The 23,476-nt window shown below is 47.5% G+C and overlaps 1 protein-coding gene across 1 annotated transcript in view; it reads left to right on the top strand.

Moving 5' to 3' along the window:
• The window catches only part of Limk2 (LIM domain kinase 2), a 65,204-nt gene that overhangs the window by 3,776 nt on the left and 37,952 nt on the right, over nt 1-23,476 (top strand). Inside the window, exon 2 of the mRNA XM_034509316.2 lies at nt 12,168-12,267. Coding sequence (XP_034365207.1) covers nt 12,168-12,267 — 100 coding nt within the window. The remainder of the gene's footprint in view (nt 1-12,167; nt 12,268-23,476) is intronic.

A 23,476-nucleotide genomic window follows, 5' to 3' on the forward strand; every position in this document is an offset into this window, starting at 1 on the left:
GAGAGAGACAGACAGTAAATTGTGAACATCCTTAGGACAGATGCTTTGAGGAGAAAGATAAGGGGCCAGGAGCAGTGGGTGGTGAGCAGATGTACTCAGGAGAGTTGAAAGTTGAAATATGTAGCAATGTACTGAGTGAGTGGCTGCCAGCCTTGGTCAAGGGGAAGGGAGGGAGGGAGGGAGGGAGGGAGGGAGGGAGGGAGGGAGGGAGGGAGGGAGGGAGAAAGAGAGAGATAGAGTTGAGAACTGGTCACAATGATAAGCACCGAGTTCCCATTGAGCTAAGAACGCTCCAGAGAGTCCTTACTGCAGAAGGCGAACTTTGAGAAATTGAAGATAGTCTTTATTTTTAGATTTTGTAACGTGAGAGGAATGAGTGAAGCATCCAGCTGTGGAGTAGGAGGTACCGTCCATGAGCTCGGTCTCCAGCAGGAGTGCTACTTACTGTGTGTGGTAGAGCAAGGAGTGGGAGATGGGGAGACCATGGAGCAGAGGGTTGGGGTTGGTAAACTGTAGAGGGGCGGTTTCACCCTTCCTAATGCCCTGACTCTTTAGTACAGGTTCTCGTGCTGTGGTGACCCCCAGCCATCAGGTTATTTCATTGCTACTTCATAACTGCAGTTTGTCTGCTGTTGTGAATTCTAATGTAAATATCTGATATGCAACCCTGAGCCACAGTTTGAGAACCACTGCTGTGGAGTGTTTAGTGCCAACCTAAGGACTATGCAGTTTTCCAGCCCACAGCAGACACTCTAGATTTAGAATCACAGATGTCATGATATGGGCACAGGATACCCAATCAGGAAGGTACAGTGGGCCCTGACATGAGGTGGTGGTTAACAATGGGAAGGTAGCACTGACCAGGAGGTGCCTAATGATGGAGGCAAGGCACAGTGACTTGGTTGGCCTTGGATGTGGGGTGAAGGCACCAGGGGTAGGATCTAAGACAATCACAAGATATCTAAGTTCACTAAAAACCCATTATGCTTAGGGTGCTGCATGTGGCCCTCTACATTCATGGTGGGCTTTCTGCGTACTCTGGTGATTCTCATGCCGGCGCTGGCTCTGGGTCAGGGAGAGGGCTGGTGTTTGTGGGGTGTGGTAGGGAAGGAAGGACAGGGATCGTCTATGCGTCATATCGTTTTAGCATTCTCTGGGGACTGTAGCAGTGGGAACCAGATCCTTTATCAGTTTACATCTGCTGCCAGCTAGAACATGAGGCTGTCACCTGCTTCGCTAGAACGTTCCTTGAACTTCACCCTGGGAGTCTATTTGATGCCGTCTTTCCTTCTCTAATCCACTGGACCAGAAAAAAGCCAGGCGTAGTGGCTCGGGCCTTTAATTTCAGCACTCTGGAGGCAGAGGCAGCCGGATCTCTGTGAGTTTGAGGCCAGCCTGGTGTACAGAGTGAGTTCTGGGACAGCCAAGGCTACACAGAGGAAAAAAGAAAGAGAAGTTTTGGAGTCCTGCAGTGCTGGCCTGACCTCTTTGTAGTTGGTCAGGTCACAGTTGAATAGTGCTTAGGACACTATGACACCTTGTGAGGACTCACAGGAACTTCTGTCATTGACAGTGGATAGAGAGCTGCAGAAGAGAAGCCTGGAGTTGAGCAGCTCTCTGATAGGACATCCATTGCAGGCCTCCCCAGATAAGGAACCGCCCCACCCGCAGGGAATGAAGTAGGAGCCCTCCAGCCACAGGAACCTTCTGCCCCGCCTGTCTGTCTACCTTGTAGCCTGTTACCTTGTAGCTCCCCATGTCCCCAGAACCTGACTTGTCTCTGACTTACATTCTACACCTCCTTGTCTTTCAGCCTGGGCTGTTCCTCACACTTAGGCACATAGGCCAAGTTTGCAGGATTTGTCTTGAAACCATTCTCTTTGGGTTTTGAAAGCAAGTTTACTCAGCTTGAAGGTTTTCCTGGCTAACCTCCTAGACTCGCTTGTAGGAAGTAACACGAGCAGGTCCCCCTTAGGGCCAGGCACCCAGGAGGTCTTCACAGCCATTACTTGTTTTAATCTTCTGGTTAATCCTGTAAAGTAGTAACTTTAGCCTCTTTAAAAATGAGCAAAGGGGTGGCGGCCAGTGTGGGAAAAGCACACCTTCAACCCCAGCGATTGGGAGCTAGAGGTGGGCTGAATTTGCAGCTAGCCTGGTCTACATAGTGAGTTCCAGGACAGCCAGGGCTATATAGTGTGACTGTCTTGAAAAAGCAAAACAAAAAATGAGTAAAGCAGGCTGGAGGGCTGGCTCAGTGGTTAAGAGCACTGGCCGCTCTAGCAGAGGCCAAAGGCTCTGTACAAAGCACCCTTGTGGCAGCTCACAACCCTTTGTAACTCCAGTTCCAAGGTATCTGACACCCACTTTTGGGTTCTGCAGACACTGGGCACACATGTGGTATGTTTAAATACATTTAGGCAAATACTCCTACACAGAAAGTTAAAAATACAAGTTTTGTTTGTTGTTCAAATGAGTAGAGACGTTAGTACCCTGGCGTACATCTCTAATCCTGGGAGCTACAGGCAGGAGGGTAGGTTGTTCAAGACTAACCCTGGCCACATAGCCTTGGCTTCATGAGACCTTGTCTCAAACAAAAATAAATAAGTAAAGCCTAGGAGATGGGCTCAGAGAGGGAAAATAATTTGTTCAAGGACATGGGGGCAGTAATGGAGCCAGGCTTTAAAATCCAGCTTTTTATTTAGTTTGAAATTTTTATATTTTTTGTGTATGGGTGTGTGCACCACTTGCAGCGGCCAGAAGGATGCTGGGAATCAAACCCAGTACTTTTAACTGCTGAGCCATCTCTTCAGCCCTATTTAAATTACATTAATTTTTAGTGTTTTTGATGGGGGGTGGCGGCGATGGCTCGTGTGACATGGCCCTGATGTGGAGTGCATGGACGAGAGCTTGTGGGAGTCAGTTTTTGTCTTTCACCATGTCGATTGCAAGGCTCAAACTCAGGTGGTCAGGCTTAGCAGCAAGCTCCTTTTTGACCTTAGCCATCATGCTGGCCCTTTTTTTCTTTTAATTTAAATGGGGCTGGAGAGATGGCTTGGTGGTTAAGAGTACCTGTTGCTCTTCCAGAGGACTTGGGTTCAATTCCCAGCCCTTATGTGATGCTTTACAGTCATTAGTAACTACAGTGCTGGGGGATTCAGTGTCCTCTTCTATTAGAGTATTTGGGGGGGGGGTTCCATGTCCCCTTTTGCCTCCAGATATCTGCAGTGGTTTCTACAAGCACTTTAGCCCATAATAGCTCCTGAATAAAACACAGCAAGCTGGTGTTTTAAATAATAAGCTGCTGGCACTTGCTGGGTAGGTTCTGAGCTATTCTAACCCTCTAAGCTGCTAATACCCAGAGAAATGTACCGTTACTGTACCATCTGCGTCCTGTTCTGGGTCGTTCTGCTCCATGGGTGTCCTCATGGCTGCTCTCTCATTGTGACCTCATAGTGAATCCTCCTGGCCTCTCCATATGGTGCTTTTCCTTCTCTTTCTACCTGGGACCCTGTGTCCCACCTTGACTGCCCTCTCTTGCCCAATCATATGTTGATCAATCAGTTCTTTATTGACCAATCAGAGATGAGGGAAAGCAGTTTTTACATAATACTGAGACCAGAGATGCTTGACCATGCCATCCTTAACCAGATAGGGTGTCTGGGCACAAAAATCACCATCTAAATATCCAGTACACAAGACCAACGCCCAACATTCTTCTGACCTTCGTGGACATCAAATACACACGTGGTACATATTCGTGCATGCAGGCAAACACTCATATTCACAAAATAACCCTTTTAGAATTTCATGTGTATATGTGTGTACGTCTGTGCCATATTCACACGGGTGCCTATGGAGATGTTGGATTCCTGAGAACTGCACTTACAGGCAGGTGAGCCACTTTGGGGGCTGTTGGGAATCAAACCCAAGTCCTCTGGAAAAGCTGCAAGTGCTTTGAACCACTGAGCCACCTCTCCAGCCTCGGTTCTTATCCCTGACCCTCTCAAATAGACTAAAAAGAGAAAGAAAGGGACCACAGCAAGAATGACATCTAGCCTGGAGGTGAGAGGCCAGATTTGGCTTCACAGATTCTTTGGGCTGGAAGGACTCCTTAGAGCCTTGCTTGTACAGAAATGGACCTAAGGTCTAGAAAGACACAGCGGCTCCTTTAAAACCCATCTCACCTTGTATACTGAGTCCCTCCCTTTGGTGGTACTCTGAGGACAAGGAGGCTTGGGGTGCAGGAAGAGTATCAGAAGATGTTGGTTGAAGATGCTGGTCGTTAGGGTCGTTACTGCATAACAATGTTATCTTTTGCCTTTGGTTGTCCCCCATAGCTGCTGCCCTGCCCTTCAGCTTCCTGCTTTGCCAAACAAGTGAGATTTATACACCTGATCTGATCTGTCCGTTCCCAAGAGTCCAGCAGTTGCCGTACTTGTTTCAAGCTGCCCTGAGTTGGCTGCACTTTGTTCCTGCTTCTCATTGTCAGGTGGAATGTGAGCCAATTCAGAGGGGTTGGGTTTTTTCTTTCTTTTTTTTCTTTCTTTCTTTCAGTCTTCCCCCACCCTTCCCCTATTTTTCTTTTCTTTTTTTTTTTTTTCAAACAAAAGGCTAGGCTGGGCTGGGCTGGGCTGGGCTTGGCTTGGCTTTGTGCATGTAGGTTCAGGAATCAGGGACTCCCAAGGTCCCTTTGCTGGTGAACTTCTCACTGCTCTGAAGTCTGAGGTCCAGTCTGAAGAGACCCAGCATAGACCAAATTTGAGCCAAGGTCAGGCAGTGGCTAGGAAGCAGGGTACCCCACCCTTGGAGTCTTACACTGGCCTGCTGTGGTCCAAGGAAGTCTCAGACTGTCTGAAGCTTTGTAGGATAATAAAAACTTAGTTGGTGGTCTCCGGTTCAGGTTCCTGTGGGACCAGTTTTTGGGAGCTTTGCGATAGCTAGGCAACTAACTGCCTTTCCTCCCAAGTCAGTGTGTCTGTTAGAAAATTTAAATGATTAGATTAGATTATTTTAAAGTTTCTCTCAGCCTGGCATGGCACGTGCATGTATTCCCAGCTATCTGAAAGGCTGAGGTGGAGTATCTATTCGAGCCTAGACAATGTAGCAAGACCATGTGTCTAAGTAAGAAAACAAAGTCCCTCAAGCCTCAGGTACCCTATTGTCCCAGTCCCTGCTCTACTGGAGTCAGATTGTTTGAGTCACATTACCAATGAAGTCGGGAAAGAGAAACCTCTTAAAAAGCAAACATACAAGCTGGTCTGTGGTGGTTCACACCTTTGATCCCAACTCTCAGAAGACAGAAGCGTGTGGATGTTCATGTTCAAGGCCAGCCTGGTCTACAGAGTGGGTTCTAGGACAGCCAGGGCTACACAGAGAAACCCTCTCTTGAAAAACAACAAATAAAACAAAACGGCAAAAATAAATATTTTATACCAAAATGGAAAGAGTCCTGAGGTGAGAACACTTGTAATAAGGTTTCAGCAGCAGTCCTTTTTGTTTTGTGTTTTTTGAGATAGGGTTTGGGGGTTTTTGTTTTGTTTGTGTTTGTTTGTTTGTTTGTTTTTTGAGGCAAGAGGCAGGTAGATTTATTTCAAGGTCAACCAGGTCTCCATAGGGAGATCTGGGACTCGCTGGGCTACATAGTAAGTACCCCCCCCCATATCTATCTATAGATATATATAATGTTCATGTTTTGTTACCATCATGTGTATACTAGCAATCAAACCCTGGTCCTCTGGAAGAGTGGCCAGTGCTCTTAACCACTGAGCCATCTCTCCAGCCCCTAGCTCCTGTCTTAAAAGGGGCTGGAGAGAGCTCAGCTAGAACACTCCAGCCTTCTGGAGGACCCAAGTGCAGTTACATGGTGCCTCTCATCAGTCTGTCAGTCAGCTCCAGGGGATCTAACTGACTCTTCTGGCTTCCATGGGCAATTCACACATGTGCTGTACCTGCATATATACAGGCAAAATATCTATACACATAACAAAGAAAATATAAACACAAAGGACTTACTCTAGGGTCCAGGAAACATTTTAAAAGAAGGAGGGCAATAAATCCAGTAAAAGTTGAAGTTGTGGTTATATTTATTGTACCCTGATAAGGGCCCCTTGTTTGAGGCACCTGCAGATGTTTACTTAGCCAGGCTCCTTTCTAGACTCTGACCAGTAACTGCTGCTGACATAAGCAGATGTGAGCAATAAATACTGGAGAGCGTGACCAGCCTGCAGAGCGAAAGAACTTCCTAGGCAGACTGGCCTTGAGAGTCTCTTCCATTGGGCTTCATGGGGACTCCCCCAAACTTCACACTCATACATTTCTTTTATATTTCCTGAATTAAAGGTTTTGAAAGAATCAGGATTGTTGGTTTGCAGGATTTTAAGGGGGCACAAAAGGCCAGTGAGTTCTGTGCAGTGAACACCCTGGAAGGAAGAGACAGAAGAAGAGAGATAGGCAGGCATCCTGGGAATATGTATCTATTCAAATACTATCTAATGGAAAAGCTATAGATTGTTGTTTTTGTTTTGTTTTAGTGTGTGTGTGTGTGTGTGTGTGTGTGTGTGTGTGTGTGTGTGTGGAGTGTGGGGATCAGAGTATTGTTCTGAGGCAGGGTCTCTTGTTTTTGTGACTGAGATGTACATGCTTCCTGTCTCACCAAAGGAGTCCTGGCTTTACTGAGCCATCCGCATCCCCTGTGGCGTGAATCTGTAACAAAAACAGAGGTCAGGTTCACGCACAGGAGATTTTTCAATAGGTGATGTCTTGTGAGCCCGAATACTGTTCCAGTACAGTCGACCTCTGGAGTTCTACTTGGTAATGTTGTAGATGGCAAATCCAACCTTGCAGCTGGATTTGCTGCCAAAATACTGTCTGTTCTGTGCCAGACCTATGCTGGACCCTGGAAGAAAGAGGATCAAGATGCAACCATTTAGAGCTGGGAGCAAGGGGCTCAAAAAAGTGGCAGGATTGAACAGTTATATAATTAAAGAACAGGTTGTATCAGGTGAATGTAGACAAAGTAAAACCAGCCATGCCTTTGGGGCATCAAGAAAGACATTTTGATTTGGTAAAAAAGATGGAAAAATCCTGTCCAACAGAAACAGTAGCTTAAGGTATGAACAGTGAGATGCCAGGGTGTGAGCATGGGGCAGGAATTCAGAGTGTCTCATCACTACCTATCTCCTTGTAAAAAGCAATGAGGCCTCCAGGTTCTTTGGGGTCACCTGGTGAAAGCCTCTGTTTTGGGACTTGAGCTCAGTATTCCAAGTTGGGTCCCAAGTCCCTGTATAATTAAGAATGACTTGAACTTCTGACCCTGTTGGCTCCAGTCAAGGTTACAGGCTACAAAATTCCAAACACGCACATACACACGTCCAGTTTTATGTGGGGGGCTTTGTGGAGCTTGGCAAGCATTCTGTCAGCTGAGCTACACCCCCCACTTCACTCTACATAGATGCTTAGTGGAGGAGTATGTCATCCATGACCTAGGCTTGGTAGATTTTTCAGTCCTTTAAAGTCAACAGTAGTCAACATGATTATAATTTAATCATGTGCAAATTTTGTCTCTTATCTCTGTCATCACCTTCTTTCTCTTTTTTCCCCCAAGGGAAAAAGCTCTCTTTACAAGGAGCATTCTAGTGATGAGACACCCTGAATTCCTGCTCCATGCTCATAGAAGTGTTCCCTCAGAGCTCAGTTTGGAAATTACTTCTTCAAGGAATCCACTTTTGCCCTGCTCCTGTTTTCCCAGTTCTGAATTCACTGCGCCTCCACGCCACTGCCCCAGTTATAAACACAATCGTGCTGTTTGAGGGTTGGAGGCGTAGCTGGCATGGGATAAATACGTGCTCAAATAATGGCCTGAAAAGCACCTATTGAATTTAACAATACACGGTCACTTGGTGAGGCAGTTTCGGAGAAATGACGGTGGAAGATGGATTGCAGTGGAGGGTGAAGCAGCCGGGAAATGAGGAGCTAAGTGCAGTGTGGCGTGGACGCTTTCTCTGTTGATGCAGCTGTGGGGGAGAAGCTGGAATGGCTGCTGGGGTTGTTAGGAGAGACTTATTATTTAAATGACAATGGAGAGGCCTCAGTGCCAGGGGTCAGAGCAGGGCAATAAATGAAAACAATGTATCTTCAAAGAAGCAGAACGGGGATTCAGAGGCAGGGCCATGTCAGATAGCCTGGCTTTTATCCTACGCATACTAGGAGGTCTGACTTGGAATAGAAGTAGCCTGGAGTATGGGTGAGCTGGCAGTAGACTGCACAAAGGGTAAAGCCAGGGGAGGACTGGGCACAGAACAGAGCCTGTGTCTGAGAAAGGAGAGTGTCAGGGGGTTGAGCTTTAACACTGAGCAAGTGCTAACCTAAGTGTTCACCTGGAGAAAATAGGGTGGACTCAAAAGGAAGTGCATGGGCTCTAAGTTTTGGAAATGGCCAGACATCATTGATTCAGAGCCAAGGGGTTGAACTGTTCAGTAAGTGGGTGGCCAGGCTAAACCCTCTTTTTCTTGGGTTATAAAGTAAAAACAAGAAAGGTAGAAGGTAGGAGGATCAGGAGTTCAAGGTCACCCTCAGTTATATAGTATATTAGAGGGTAGCCCAAGCTGTATGCCTTATTTCAAAAAAGAAAAAGTTCTTTCAAAAAAACAAGGTGTGGCTTCAAAACAATGAGATACATTAGATGGGAGGTGGAGGTAGACATCTCTTGTAGGTTCATTTGCTGGCGGGGAGTCAGATCCCCTGGAGCTGAAGCTACAGGTGGTTGTGAGGGGCCTGATATGGGTGTTGGGAAGCAGGAGTTTAACTAAGAAGATTCATTGGCCCTGGCTCATCCCATACCCTCTCATTTGGTCCCTGGAACCCATAGTGGGAGGACAGAACTACTCCCAAAAGTTGTCCTGTGACTTTTATAGACACACTGTGGCACACCCATATCATCCCCCTGCCATTCACATACATGCAAGTGCACACATCACACACGCAATCGATATGGTATATGTATTTTAAGGCCCTCTTGTTAAGTAGGAATGTAGCTTAGTCATCGAACACTTCCCCAGCATTCATGGGACCCTGGGTTTGAGCCTCACCACACCACAGAACACACATATACACACCTTTTCTCTGTCTCTGTCTCTCTGGTTCTGTCTGTCTGTCTGCCTGTCTCTCCACTGAGTGCCTCCATTCTGATGCTTAAAACACAGATGCGTTTACATCATACACACAAACACAATAATAAATAATAAAAGTTTTTAGTGTATTCCTTTAATGCTAGTACTTGGGAGGCAGATGAAGGAAGAACTCTGAACTTTAGGGCATCTTGGTCTACATTTCAAGCTCCAGGCCAGCCAGTGCTACATACAGAGATCCTATCTCAAACAAGACAAACATTCAGATTCAGGAAGACTGGTTGAAAAACCAACCTGGCAGCACAGGCCCTTAAGCCTGGCTACTGGCAAGGCAGAGAGGGGCAGGTAGAGGGACAAGTTCAGGGCTTGTGTGTATTGGAGACCAGTTTGGACGATGGAATAAGATTCTGTCTAAAAAGAGAAGCGCTAGCGTGTTTCCTTATTGTGTACAAGGCCTTGGATTCAACCCCAGGACAACAACAGAAAGAAAGAAAGAAAGAAAGAAAGAAAGAAAGAAAGAAGAGAAGAGAAGAGAAGAGAAGAGAAGAGAAGAGAAGAGAAGAGAAAAGAAAGGAAACCGACTGGTGGGCATTCACATGTCCCGACCCTGGGGAAGCAGTGGAGAGGAGCCAGCTTGAAGTGCTGACGGCTCTAGGGTACAAAGATGCCAACCCTACACTGGCTGCCCCCGTAGTGCTGAGCAATCTTGAAGTCCCCTGAGCCATGCTCTGTCTATTCATGGCCCCTGTGCCTGTGGCTGTCTAGAGTTACCCAGAGAGAACAAAGCTGCATACAGAGTGTACAAGGGAGTCTTGTACCAACCTTGCCCCTGTTTGTGGGGTAGAGTTAGGTACCACGGCTTGATTTCAGCTGCCTGTTTTACTTCAAGAAGTTGGCATTTGAGTCACACCAAGAACACTGCTTTTTTTTGGGGGGGGGGTCCTCTGTTTTAAAGGGTCATAAAGTAGCCTGTACCTTAACCCACCTTAACCCACGGCCCTGGAGCATCCTTTCTCCCCCTTTGCAAATCGTCTCCAGCTTTCAAGGCTCAATGCTCTGCTTCTCTATGGAGACTTTTCTGCCCTTATTTGAAGGAACAGTATTAACATGGAGGAGGAGAGAGTAGAGGCTAGACCTCTGTTTAAATAGTCAGTTTGCCACTCACACACACACATGCACACACACGCACACACAAGTGAGCACACACACAGCCCTCAGCCTTTTTGGTTTTTCGAGACAGGGTTTCTCTGTGTAGCCCTGGCTGTCCTGGAACTCACTCTGTAGACCAGGCTGGCCTCGAACTCAGAAATCCACCTGCCTCTGCCTCCCAAGTGCTGGGATTAAAGGCGTGCGCCACCACTGCCCGGCTAGCCCTCAGCATTAATCCTTCCTTCCATCCACTAAAAGACGGCAGGATTATTTGAGACTGAAACTCGTTGGATCTGTGAAAGCAGCAGTAGTTCTTGGTTTAGGAGACAGGAAACATTCACTGAATGCTTACTCTTCTGTCACCAAATTAAGATAGTTCTGCCTCTGAACCAAAAAGCTCCAGTGGACTTGCTCTTTAAGCATCAAAGATGTTGTAACCATCAGCCTCCATCCTGTGGCTTTGTGTGGAGAGGACCAGATGTGTTGGTTGATTGAATTAATGAGCTCCTGGACCAGGTTATGGGCAGTGTGAGACTGTGAGCCAGAGCTGAGGGGCTCTGGCCACTAGCTGGGGACAGGAAGGAGGGAGGGAAGGAGAGACCCTTTCACTTCTGTTGATAAGAGCAAAGGCTGAAAGCTCTGAAGGAAGTGATGGGTTTTATAGTTTGTTAGTAGATTTAGGTTTGGGTTTTGTTGTTTGCTTTGTTTTTCACATTTGTGTGTGGAGGGGATGTGCCGTGGTACCCTGGTTGAAGGCCAGAGGACAACTTAAGGAAGTCAGCTGTCTTCTTCTATCATGTGGGTCACAGGGATCAAACTTGGGCCTTCAACATGGTGTCAAGTTCCTTTCTTTACCCACTGAACCTTCTTGCCAGCCCTAGTTGAGACATAGTTTCACTGTGTAGCCCAAGCTGGCTGCGCAGACTCACCTAAAGGCTGGCTTTGTATTATCTAAAAAGAGGAGCATATTTCATTGTGGTGGTGGGAGGTGCCTTTAGTCCCAGCTCTCAGGAGGCTGAGGGCTACCTACTGAGTTCCAGGTCAGCCAAAGCTACTTAGAGAAACCTTGTCTTGAAGAAGGAGGGGATGAGGGTGTGTGTGTGTGTGGGGGGGGTGTCAGCAGGGGGAGAGAGAGAGAGAGAGAGAACAATCAGTTATTTTAAATTACATTTTCATTTATTGTGTGCACTTTTAGAATGTTTTCAGGATCTCAGGAGAGACCACTATGACGAGAAAGGTACTCTGCCCACATGGGAAGGACGGACAGCCCACTTTTATTCTAACACAAGTGGTCACAGTTGGCTGGGGGCTGGCTGGTTTTAGATGAGTTGCTGCAATGGACAGATGAAGTGGAGTTAGCCACCGATGTCACTTAAGTTCTAAGAACAGGATGGCCACAGTATAAACCAGAGCTTTACCAGATTAGGGGATTAAAACATCTGAATAAAGGTTTTACAAGGTGGGGCAGGTAAAAAAGATTTGAATTCCTAGTCATAAAAGTTTAACAGTATTTGGTAGAAAAGACTAATGTTTAATGTCTTTCACACACTGTGGTCTGTGTGCGGCAGAGGGGGGAGTAAGTTCTCCCTCCACCATGTGGGTCTTAGGGACTCAGGGCATCAGGCTCGGTGACAGCTGCCTTTTCCAGCTGAGCCATCCTACCAGCCCTATCAGAGACATTTTTTTTAAACTTGAGATTACTTTTGAAGCAGGAGTTCCCTTCCCTAGAGAGATGTTGGGATGAGGCTTTGCCAGGTGTTTACCAGAGGTTTTGTGGAGGGGAACTGAGCACAGGCAGAGCCTAATCCCTTCCGTGGGAGCTTCTGTTATTCCACATAACTGAAATTCTGGTCCTTGCTTCCTGCTACTTAGTGACTCTTGGTTTTGTTTCAGGTGACGAAGCCTGGAGGTGTCGGGGCTGTGGCAACTATGTTCCCCCTAGCCAGAGGCTGTACAGGACTGCCAATGAAGCCTGGCACAGCTCCTGCTTCCGGTAAGTGCCTCTCCTTCTTCCCCATTGTGCTGTGGCCCCTGCACTGCTTCCATGGTCTGAGAAACACAGAAAGCAAGCTTCTGACTAGAGAATTTTAATCTTGGTGGGGCATTAGGAGCAGGGAAGGAATGTGCAAGGAGGAACAGCCCCAGCGCCAGATTACAGTGCTCGAACCACCGATGGGTCAGGTGCCCTGGAAGCTGGCGAAGGGAGGAGCCATTCTAGAGTTTCTCCGACACACCCTAGCTTCACAGCAGGGAAACAGGCCAGGAGTGCCTGTCTTTCCCCATGACCATACCACTGCTTAGGAAGGTGCCTGCGGCAGCCAGGGTGGCTAACAGTGTCATCTCTTCCCCACAGGACTCCCCACCCCGTGGCCCTCCTTTTTGTGACTAACTTGGTTATTACTTCCATATTATCCTTGAGAAGGGGCTCGGTTTCTTTTGTTTGCTTTTTGAGACTCAGTTTCTCTGTGGAGCCCTGGCTATCCTGGAATTCACTATGTAGACCAGGCTGGCCTCACACTCAAGAGATCCGACTGTGTCTGCCTCCCCAAGGTTGGGAGTAAAGGTGTGCGCCACCTCCGGCAAGCCAAGAAGCAGCTCAGTTTCCTAATAATCCTGTGTGTGTGTGTGTGTGTGTGTGTGTGTGTGTGTGTGTGCACTCCTGGAAGCTGTCCTCTGGCCTGCCCATGCACACCATGGAGTGTGCACCTGCACATAGACACTAAACAAACACAAATAGATGTTTTTTAAATTTACAGGTGTTAAAGCCACATTGGTTTCTGCTTTTCTGAGACTCAGTGCTAAGGAAATGGAGATGTTACTAGAGAGCCCAGGATGCAGTATGCAGTAGGCACCCACTGAGTACTGTAATCCTTTCAAGGGCAGGAGCTTGCCTTTGCTTATAACAGTTCTAGCCCACAGATGAACGAGATGTGTCTCCTGTAGAGGTGAGGTGGGCATGTGTTACCCCATCCTCTGTCCTCCGCTCATGTCTGACAGTGAGATGGATGTTAGCAGAGACTGTGTGCTGTGGATCCTGGCTCCCACACACAGCTCTCTATGCAAACCTGCTGTCAAACAGTTAAGCCTTATGTACTTTCTCCACCCTCCAAGCTCAAGGTGGAGGTTGGCCTGGAGAAATCTGAGCACCAAAAGCTGGAGAGGGACCAGTGTTTTCTGTCTTTTCAATGTTTTCTGCTTCAATGCAGACTTCCTACTTTCTTTGTGGTTCTGATGGCCTTAGATTCTCCCCCCTCTGCTCCTGGAGAAGTGGATTCTGCTTTTCCTGGGCTGTTGTACATATAGAAGCAATGACTATTGAGCCTTAAGAGGCCTGTAGGTAAAGCCTTCACTAGTCCTTTCATTCCATGGCTGAGGTCAGCCTTGCTTTGGCATGGACCCACACATTCTAAAGTGTTCCTACTGTACACCTAGTCACACCATTATTTTCTGTTCAGATCAGCAAGCCAGGGTAGAAAAGCTGCCCTTGTGGTTTCGAGACAGGGTTTCTCTGTGTAGCCCTGGATATTCTAGAGCTTGCTCTGTAGATCAGGGTTATGAGCTCCTACACCTGGCTAGTTCTTATTAATTCCAATGACTAAGAGAGGCTGCCTATCAGATCTACCATCCTTCACACTGATGATTAGAAGACTGCTCAGGGTCACTCAGGCTGCGGATGCCAAGAGCTGGCCTTCAGACTGAAGTCCTGAACTCTTTGCAGTTTTGATCAGATGTTTGCTTATGAGGGTGTGAAGAGAAATGTATGGGTGGGGTGGCATACCTGTCATTCCAGGGCTCAGAAAACTAAGGTGGAAGATTCTGAGGTCAACCTTAGCCACACAGCAATACCCTGCCTTTAAAAGAAAAGAGTATGCAGGTTGTTGTTGTTGGTGGTGGTGGTGGTGGTAGTCCAGCACTTGGGAAGCAGAGGCAGTTGAATCTCTGAGGCCAACCCAGTCTACAAAGTGAGTTCCAAGACAGCCAAGGGCTACACAGAGAAACCCTGTCTCAAAAATAAATAAATAAATACATAATAAAATAAGATCATGTTAGCATGTGGGTACAAGCTATAGTGTGAGGTCAAGTTCTCAGGCAAAGCCTTTCAAGTTATTGTGTGGCCCTAGGTGACTTCCCTGCCCTTTTAAAATGAAGATAAGAATATGACCTCAGAGGCTTATTGGGAGTAAGTGATTAAATGTGATACTGTAAAGTGCTCGGCAGATAATTTGCCCATGAAAAACACCTTACTACCAGTAGCTGTGACTTTCTGTTGTGTGGAGAGTGTGCACCTACACACCTACAGGCACACACTCACACATCTGGTTGCACATTCTTTGGGCTTCTGTTGTAGAGTTTCTGGGTGGCGTCTTTGCACTACTGTGGTGCGTTTAAATCACAAATCATGGCCATGGGATGGGGTGGAGGTGTAGACTGCTGATTCCCGCTGATTGCTGTTTTGCCTAGCTCGTTCTCCTGAAGGAGAACATCGCTCATCTTGTGAACTTCCACGGAGCATGCTCATTTGCCCTGAGGAGCATTGCAGTGTTTTGGATCCAATTTTACTTTTGCCCAGGTCAGGGCAAGCTTTTCAGAGCTATTTGATTGCCCTCAGGGGCCACCTGAGTTAAGAAGCTCGTGGGGCTGTGGGGCTGAGGAGCCTGAATAGTCTTTACAGTCTTTTCACCCAGCTCTCCTGCCGTTCTGGTGAAGTTTAGAGTATCTTGGTACAGGCCCGCTGGAGGCAGGACCTCCCTTTTCTCTGTGCTGCTGAGAGAAGTTCATTCTTCATGATTTCCGTCCAGCCCTGCTCTTCCCAGCTGGGCCATAGTTAAAGAAAAGGAAGCAGATGTCTCCCCTCAACACCTTTGTTCTCCCTGGGTGAGGCTAGATTTTGAATGAACAGATTGCTGGGATTTGGTCCAACCTCCACCCCTCCCCTCCTTTACTGTGTTCCATGGTGATCTAGAATGACATACGCCCATAGTACCACCTCTGAGAGCCTTCCCTGGGTTCTTCGGTGCCCAGGATGTCTTAAGACTGGAACCTGGGCCTGTTGGTGAAGTCCAGCTCACAGGCCTCCTGGAAGTAGCTCAGGGCATTGGGCATTTGGCCAGGATTCTTCTGGTCTATCAGATATATGTCTGACCAGCCCTTGTTCCTTTTCCTCTCCTTGCCATGGGTTCCCTTTAAACTGTGCATGCCTCTGACCTGCTTCTCTTTTCTCTTCCTTCTTTGCTTCCTTCCTTTCTTTCCTTCCTTTCCTTCCTCCCTCCCTCCCTTCCTTCCTTCCTTCCTTCCTTCCTTCCTTCCTTCCTTCCTTCCTTCCTTCCTTCCTCTTTCTTTCTTTCTTTCTTTCTTTCTTTCTTTCTTTCTTTCTTTCTTTCTCCTTTTTCTTTCAAGACAGGGGTTCTCAGTGTAACCAGCCCTGGCTGTCTTGGACTCACTTTGTAGACCAGGCTGGCTTTGAACTCACAGAAATCTGTTTCTGCTTCCCAAATGCTGTGATTAAATGCTTGTACCACCATGCCTAGCTTTGGCCTGCTTTTCTCTGAACAGTGCCACTGAGTCTAAATCTGGAGCTGTTCTCTGAAGCTCCTGGCCTGGGCCCCTCTTGGGGCCAAGAGTGGAACCAGTGCACATGTTCAACACAGCTGAAGTTAGCCTGTGAAACTGTGAATGGTGACCTGGCTGTCCCACTTGGCTGTCTTGTTCCCCTCCCCCTCTTTTTAATAGAGTCTCATATCCCAGGCTGGCTTTGAACTTGTGCATGTAGCTGAAGATGAGGCTGAACTTTGGATCCTCTTTGCCCCCCACCTGAGTGCTGGGACTACAGGTTGTGTGCCACCATGCCTAGCTTATGCTGGGCCGATTGAGCCAGACTTTGTTGTATGGCGTGCAAGCATTCTACCAACTGAGGTATACTCTAGTGCTTTTTAAATTTTGAGGTAGAGTTTTGCAGTGTAACTAGGGCTAGCCTCAAAATTCTTCTTGTCTCAGTATCCTTAGCTTTGGGATTACAGGCATGTGTACCCTACCACCCAGCCTCTCTCAGTAATTTTGTTTGCATTGTTGGGGATTAGATTCATAGCCTCAAATACTGGACAAGATGTTTGTTCTACCACTGAGCTGTGACTTCTGGTCCTTATAGGATTTTATGTTGAGACCAAGTTGTCTAGGCTGTGAGCTTCTCAGGCTAGCCTCAAGTTTGAGACCCTCCTGTCTAAGCTCTCTGGAATAGCTTGTTGTCAGGATGTATCACCACAACCCGGATTTTTGTTTCCCAGTGGCTGCCTCTTGTCACAGGAGTTTAGCCTTTTAAGCAGGGTCCTAGAAGGAGAAGCCTCCCCATCAGTTTTCTACAACCCTGAACTAAACTGCTGTTGTTGGATCTGGTCCCTCGCTCCCTTAACCACCCCTAGGGCACTGGTGACTGTCTGGCCTCCTTTCTTAGGATAACAAGCACAGCCTGAACTGTATCTTGTAAGAAGCATTTGACAATGGCTGTCCTCTGGAGAAAGGCTAATGCGGATGGAAGCCTGTGCCCATCCCATTAGGCAGCACACTGAATCTGCTCCATTTGTAAGTCCAGAAGGGTGCAGCAGACTGAGACTCAGAAACTGTACGCTAACAATCGAATGACAACAACAACAACAACAAAAAGGAGGCCAGGCAATGGAGGCGCACACCTTTAATCCCAGCACTTGGGAGGCAGAGGCAGGTGGATTTCTGAGTTCGAGGCCAGCCTGGTCTACAGAGTGAGTTCTAGGACAGCCAGGGCTACACAGAGAAACCAAAAAAACAAAACAAAAAAACAAAAAAACAAAAAAACAAAAAAAAACAAAGAAAGAAAAGAAAAAATGATAAAACGATCGGCTGGCAGTGGGTACCTCGGAAGTGCCAAGCCATAGTAATGTCCCCATCTAGGTGTGGTGTCCTAGTTACAGTTCTGGGAACTACAGATTTGCCCTCCATGACAGACACTGTCCTTGGCATTTTACAAGCATCGAGTATTTACTCTTGAAGATAACTCAGTAAATGAATCGCTTGTTTTACCTTCTTCAAAAATAAACAGCCAGGATTGTTCATATGCACCTATAATTCTAACACTTGAGAGGCTGCCTCAGGGGGACCATGAGCTTGAGTACAGCCTAGGCTATACAGTAAGACCTTGTCTCAAAAGCACATGCCAGAACCAAGCCAGGTAGTCTGAGCATCAGGGCTGTGGGATCATGGATTCATGGCCACCAAGTGAGAGACCCTGCTTCAAAAGAAATGGACACACAGATGTAAATAACAATAAAAGCTGGAGAAGTTAAGAGTTACCTACTAACGCCTGCCTGGAATCTGAACCCAGGCTCCTGCGGTTGTGAGACTTGGTATGCGCTCCTGAATTATAGGAATGTCATTTAACCCCATTTCAGCTTCTGCAAGGTGAGACACGCACCACTAGTGTCAGATAACCTTGAAGTCTTCTTGCCTTCTCCAGTGCAAGAGTGCTGTGAATTCTGTGCCTTGGGCTCCTGGTGGCAGGTCGTGGAGCCACTCTGCCCTCTGCTGGTCACTGCTGGTGCTAGCCCAGACTTTGACTGCCTGTGACGTCTCAGGAAAAAGACTGTTTATCCAGTTTATCTCTGAGGAAACCACAAGCAGGCTGGCCACTGAAGCTGGATGTTGGATGCTGGCTGGGGCCTGCCTGACAGAAAGGAAGGAAGGACAGACACCTGGGCCTTCCGCTTTCCTCTGGAAACTCTGGGATGTGGCAGCATGTGACCTCAGTGTGCCTTAATCTTGTACTTCGCTCCGTGAAGTGGTGAAGTGAGAAGCCTTGTTGCCTTCAGGCAGGCAGAAGTGAACAGTTGGAGAGGGACGGGGCAGCTGTCTGGTGGGCATCGGACTAAGAGCTTTGCTCATCTGAGTCAAGCCTCACACCTCTAACTTTACACTAAAACAGAAAGGCCAGTTAGAGAACTGTCTACTGCCATACAGCTGACTCTGTGTTTGTACACGTGCTTTGAGGGTCCTACTATTACCCTTAGCTGGCCTGAAATTCACTATGTGTATACCAGGCTATCTTTGAACTCACAGATTGGTCTTCCTCTGCCACTAGAGTGCTGGAGTAAAGGTGCGCAGCACCAGACCCAGCCTACCAGGAACTTCCTAGGTAACTAAGGATGACTGAATGTCTGATCTTCCTGCTTCCCCTCCCCTTACAGGTGTGAACGGCCCTTTCTAGCTCATAGCTGACACTGGGATTTAGTTCTCTCTGGTTCCCAAAGGACCCTTTTCTCACTGGGACTCCCAGGAGTTAGATGAACCAGGCCATGTCTACCTGTGGTCTAGTTCCTTAACCCCTGTGAGCCTTGTTTCTGTGACATCCGAGGAAGTAACCTGCTGCAGGCACAGTGGCGTAGACCTACAACCCAGCATTCAGAAGGCAAAGGCAAGGGGAGTTTGAGAGTGAGACCAGTCTGGATTACAGTAAAAGGAAATTAAAAGTAACTACTGTCTGGAGTGATTGTGAAAATGAAGAGAGTCATGTGGAGTAAGACAGTTCCCTGGGCAGTGAGGGGGCCTGGGCCATGGGGGCACATGCCTTTAATCCTGGCATTTGGGAGGCAGAAGCCAGTCTAATCTACATATTGAGTTCCAGTCTAGCCAGGGCTATGTAGTGAGACCCATTTCCAAAAATAAAAATAATAAAAAAGCATCCTGAAAATTCCAGAGTGGGTATAATGTGAAGGTGAGTAGCGCTTGCTTCTCCTCCGCCATGGTTAAGGCACTGAGATTAGGCACTTTGGGGGATGCAGAGGTACTGTTCTAGCCCAGTTCTATAACTGACTCAGAAAGCCAGGAACAGCAGAAGCCGGCATCCCTGACGCTGCACTGTGGTCTGACCTCCATTCACTCTGGCTCCTGTGATACGTGCTCTTAGTGATAAAGCAGAGGATAGCCTGGTCAGTCTGTTCACAGCCTACTCTTCAGCCTTCACCCTGTATGGCCTCTCAAATTGTGCTGTGTGGGTACAGGCTGTGTATCCCCAATCCAGAATCCAAGCTCTCCCACCTCTGAGTGCTAGCGTTGAGTCTCATGCACATGGCCTCATGTGACAGATACACTAAAAATATTTCATAAGATTACCTTTAGGCTGTATGTAGAGCCGTGGCATGAAGCATAAACAAACCTCACATTTAAACTTGTTTCTATAAAATTATGTTCATATCCCAAAACTGAAAAATTATGCAGCAGATCTGAGCCCAGTCGTTTAGGTTACTCAGTTAGCGGGGCAGTGGTTGTGGTGGTAGTGGAGGAGGTGGAGAATCTGGCTGTGGTATTGGCACAGAAAAGTGAATTGGTGTTTCTGGACACCTGAGAACAATGAGTCTGTTGGAGTCTGGCTGAATGGACGTAAATCACAGCTTCCTGGCTTATGCAGAGGGGCTGGTCCCCACCAAGGATGGCTCTGCTGGTTAAAATTGGCCGTACATGTGAAGTTCCTCACAACCTCCTCCGCAATCTGCAGCTTCCTGTGCCGGGATTATCAGCCTAAACCATCACGTCCGGCTTTGTCACTTTTGGCTTCTTGGCTTTTATGACATCCATGCACATTCCTGCTTCCCCCCAAGCCTCTCTGGTCATTGCAGCTTCTTTTTTCACCCAGGCCTGTGGTGAGACTCCTGTAGTGTAGTCTGTTCCCTGAGCACTCTTTGACTTCTGCTGTCCACTACACACAGACCCCGAAGTCAGGTCCTCCTGCACAGCCCACCACTGCGCTCTAACCCAGCACGTCCTGCCAGCTACCTGACACATCCCTTTTGTTCTCATGTTTTCAAATGGCATCTCGAAGTCTTGCCCAGACTGTTTTCAAGCAAGCATTGTGCCTCAGCCTCCTAAGTAGCTGGAACTCACAGGCAAATACTGCCGTGGCCCACTTTGGTATGTCATTCAGGTATCTTCTAGATACATTAGACTGGGCTGGGTCTTGCAGTAGTCTGTTTCCCTTAAACTGGCTCCTTACCCACTTAAACCAAATTCACTGAGTGACAGACACCACCATCTGGCATCCTCCTGTGTCACAAATGGGGGAATCCTTGATGCCTCATGCTTTATAGCCCAGCCTGTCAGTTTTTGTTTGTGTGGTTTTTTTACATTTCTTCCTCCTCCTCCTCCTCCTCTTCTACCTCCTCCTTTCTTTTTTATGATTTAGTTAGTTGGGTTTTTGATGTTGTTATTGTTTGTGGCTTTTGTTTTGTCTTGTTTTGTTTTGTTTTGTTTTTTTGAAACGGGGTTTCTCTGTGTAGCCCTGGAAGTCCTAGAACTAACTCACCCTGCAGACCAGGCTGACAGCAACCTCACAGATTGCCTGCCCCTGCCTCCCAAGTGCCGGGGTTAAAGGTATCCACACTGTACCTGCCTAAGATTTTTTTTTTTAATTTTTTATTTACATGTGTCTGTATTAGTGTATGTACCACATATGTGGGGACGCCCTCAGAGGCCAGAAGAAGGTGTTGGATCCCTTGGAATTAGAATTAAAGGTGAAACACCTGATGAGGAACTGAGCTTGGGTCCTCTGAAAAAGCTGGGAAAGCTTTTTCAGAAAAAAACCCAGCTGCTGAGTTGACTCTAGCCGAGCCTCTGGGGTTTATCTCTGGTTTGTGTTACTACAAATATGTTCCTTCATTCCGTTTCTTACTCTCTTTGCTTATTCCTGTGGTCAGCTCTCACCTGCATGACTCTCAGTCTCCCCTCCACTCTGCTGCCTTCAAGCCACACATTCTCTCAAGCAGCTGGGTGTGTGAGGTACAAAACGCTGAGGGGGCAAGATGCCTTAGCAGTTAAGACTACTCTTGCAGAGGACCTGAGTTTGATTTCCAACACCCAGGTCAAGGAATTCCCAACTGCCTGCAACCCAGTCCCGGGTGATCTGACATCTGTGCCCTTCCTAGGCACTTTATTCACGTGTACATACCCACACGCATAATTAAACATAAGCACCCAGGCTGGGGCGCATGCCTTTAATCCCAGCACTCAGGAGGCAGAGGTAGGCAGATCTCTGTGAGTTTGAAGCCAGCCTGGTCTACAAAGTAAGTTCCAGGACAGCAGGGGCTACACAGAGAAACCCTGTCTTGAAAAACTAAGAAAAAAAAAAAAAGTTAAATAAATCTTTTAAAATCTCTGGGAACTGGAGAAACGGCTAGGAGGTTAAGAACACTTGAGAGGACCTGAGTTGAGTACAGTTCCCAGCACCCACATGGCAACTGACAATTGTCTATAACTCCAGGGGATCTGACACCCCCTGCTGGCCCTCTGTGGCACTGCAAACTTTTGGTACATATACATTCATTCATTTTATGTGTCATAAACACATAAAAAGTAAATTTTAAAAATATGGGACTGAGGATGCAGCTCAGTGGTAGTGTTTACCGAGCATGCACGAGGCTCCGGGATAATCTCCATTGCTAAAAAAAAAAAAAAAAATGCACACAACCGTCCTCCATTCCCCCCCCCCCCCCCCCCCCCAGGCATGTGTCCAGAGCCTCTTGCTCTCTGCCTGAGTCTCACAACTCTTCTTCCCTGCTGACAAGGCTTGCATTGTTCTGCACCCTGGGCTTGGAATGCCAACCCCTCCTCTCTTTGCCTAATTAGCCGCTGCACAGAGTTCAGATGGTTCCCTGGCTCAGAGATGTCAATATTTCTCACCCTTGAAGCCCCTCTTGTAGTTTTAGGCTTATCTGTGCAATTATCTCTGTTCTGATACCGTGTGACTCCTCATGATAAAGGCCTTCAGGGACTTTGTGGGGTTTTGTCCCTTATTCTGTCACCAGCGACACATCCTTGGCAGAGGAAGCAGAGATGGTAGAAATAATTGCCCAAGCTGTGAGGTAAGCGTGGCTTTTCCTACACTTCCGCTTTCCACACCGCATCCTTCCCTGAGCCGCTGCAGTTCCCATCGATGGCGGGGAGGAACTGGTTTAAGACACTGGGTTTTGGAAAATTGTAAGGTCAGGTAAGAAGATAAACCTTTGTCTTCTGCTTTCAAAGGAACTGTCCTACAGTGGGGAGAAGTGAAGAGGCCCAGGGGCCTACTCCCCAGCTGACATGAGCTGCATTTCTCTGTAGGTACAGCCCAGACAGGAACAAGCCCCGGGGACCTGGGGACCTCTGTAAAGAAGAACAGGGGAGGGGGAATGAGTTCAGATGCCCGGCCCAGCTAATTCTGAATTGTAATAATCATGACCAAAAGCAACGTGGGTGGGAAAGGGTTTATTTCATCTTACACTTTCATGGCCAGTGCGTCAGGAGGGGAGTTAGGGCTGGAACCTGGATGCAGGAACTGAAGCAGAGAGCACGGAAGAATGCTGCTCACTGGCTCGCTCTCCATGGCTTGCTCAGCCAGCTTCGTTATATAACCAGGCCCACCAGTCTAGAGGTGACACAGCCACAGTGGATTGGGCCCTCTCACGTCAGTCACTAGTCAAGAAGATGCTCCCACAGACTTATCTACAGGCTAATCTGATGAAATATTTTATCAGAAGAGGCTCCATCTTCCCAGATGTCACCAGCTGTGTGAAGTTGACAAAAAATAAATAAATTAAGTAAACCGACTAACCATCAGGTGACTCACTCTCAGCTACACAGTGAGTTTGAGGCCAGCCTGGGGACTGCCACGGCTTGTAGCCTAGAACCTGGGCTTGGGCATCAAGGGATGAAGAAGTAAGATGCATGTACAGAAAAGCTGGTCTGGTGGACTGGGCTCTCTGGCAGAGAAGCACCCAGAAGGTCAGAATATTTAGTGTATGAAGTTGGACACAGGAGGGATTCTATACAGCTGAACAAGGTAGTGTATTGTTGCGTATAGATAGGCAGCGAGGCAGGGTTATTACATACAGAGGAACAAGGAGGCAGGTCTAGCTGAGCTCACTAGGCACAGACTATAGGAGAGCAGCCTCCAGGCCGTGAACATCCGGGAAAGCAATTGAAGATGAACATTTTCCACACACATTGTCAACATTTAGACTCAGAACAGAGGATGGTGTTGCTGTTACTTGAGCCTCATTGAGGGGACAGGGGACAGTGAGCCTTTGCCAGTTTCCCTTGTGTCTGAGGCTTTATCCTTGAATGGCTCATGTTAACAGCACACACCCACTCAGGATTTCACACACTCAGGGTTTCCTTCACTGCCCACACTGGAGTTCATGAGACCCTAT

Source organism: Arvicanthis niloticus, chromosome 7, assembly GCF_011762505.2.
Source record: "Arvicanthis niloticus isolate mArvNil1 chromosome 7, mArvNil1.pat.X, whole genome shotgun sequence".
In the NCBI taxonomy this organism is placed as follows: Eukaryota; Metazoa; Chordata; class Mammalia; order Rodentia; family Muridae; genus Arvicanthis; species Arvicanthis niloticus.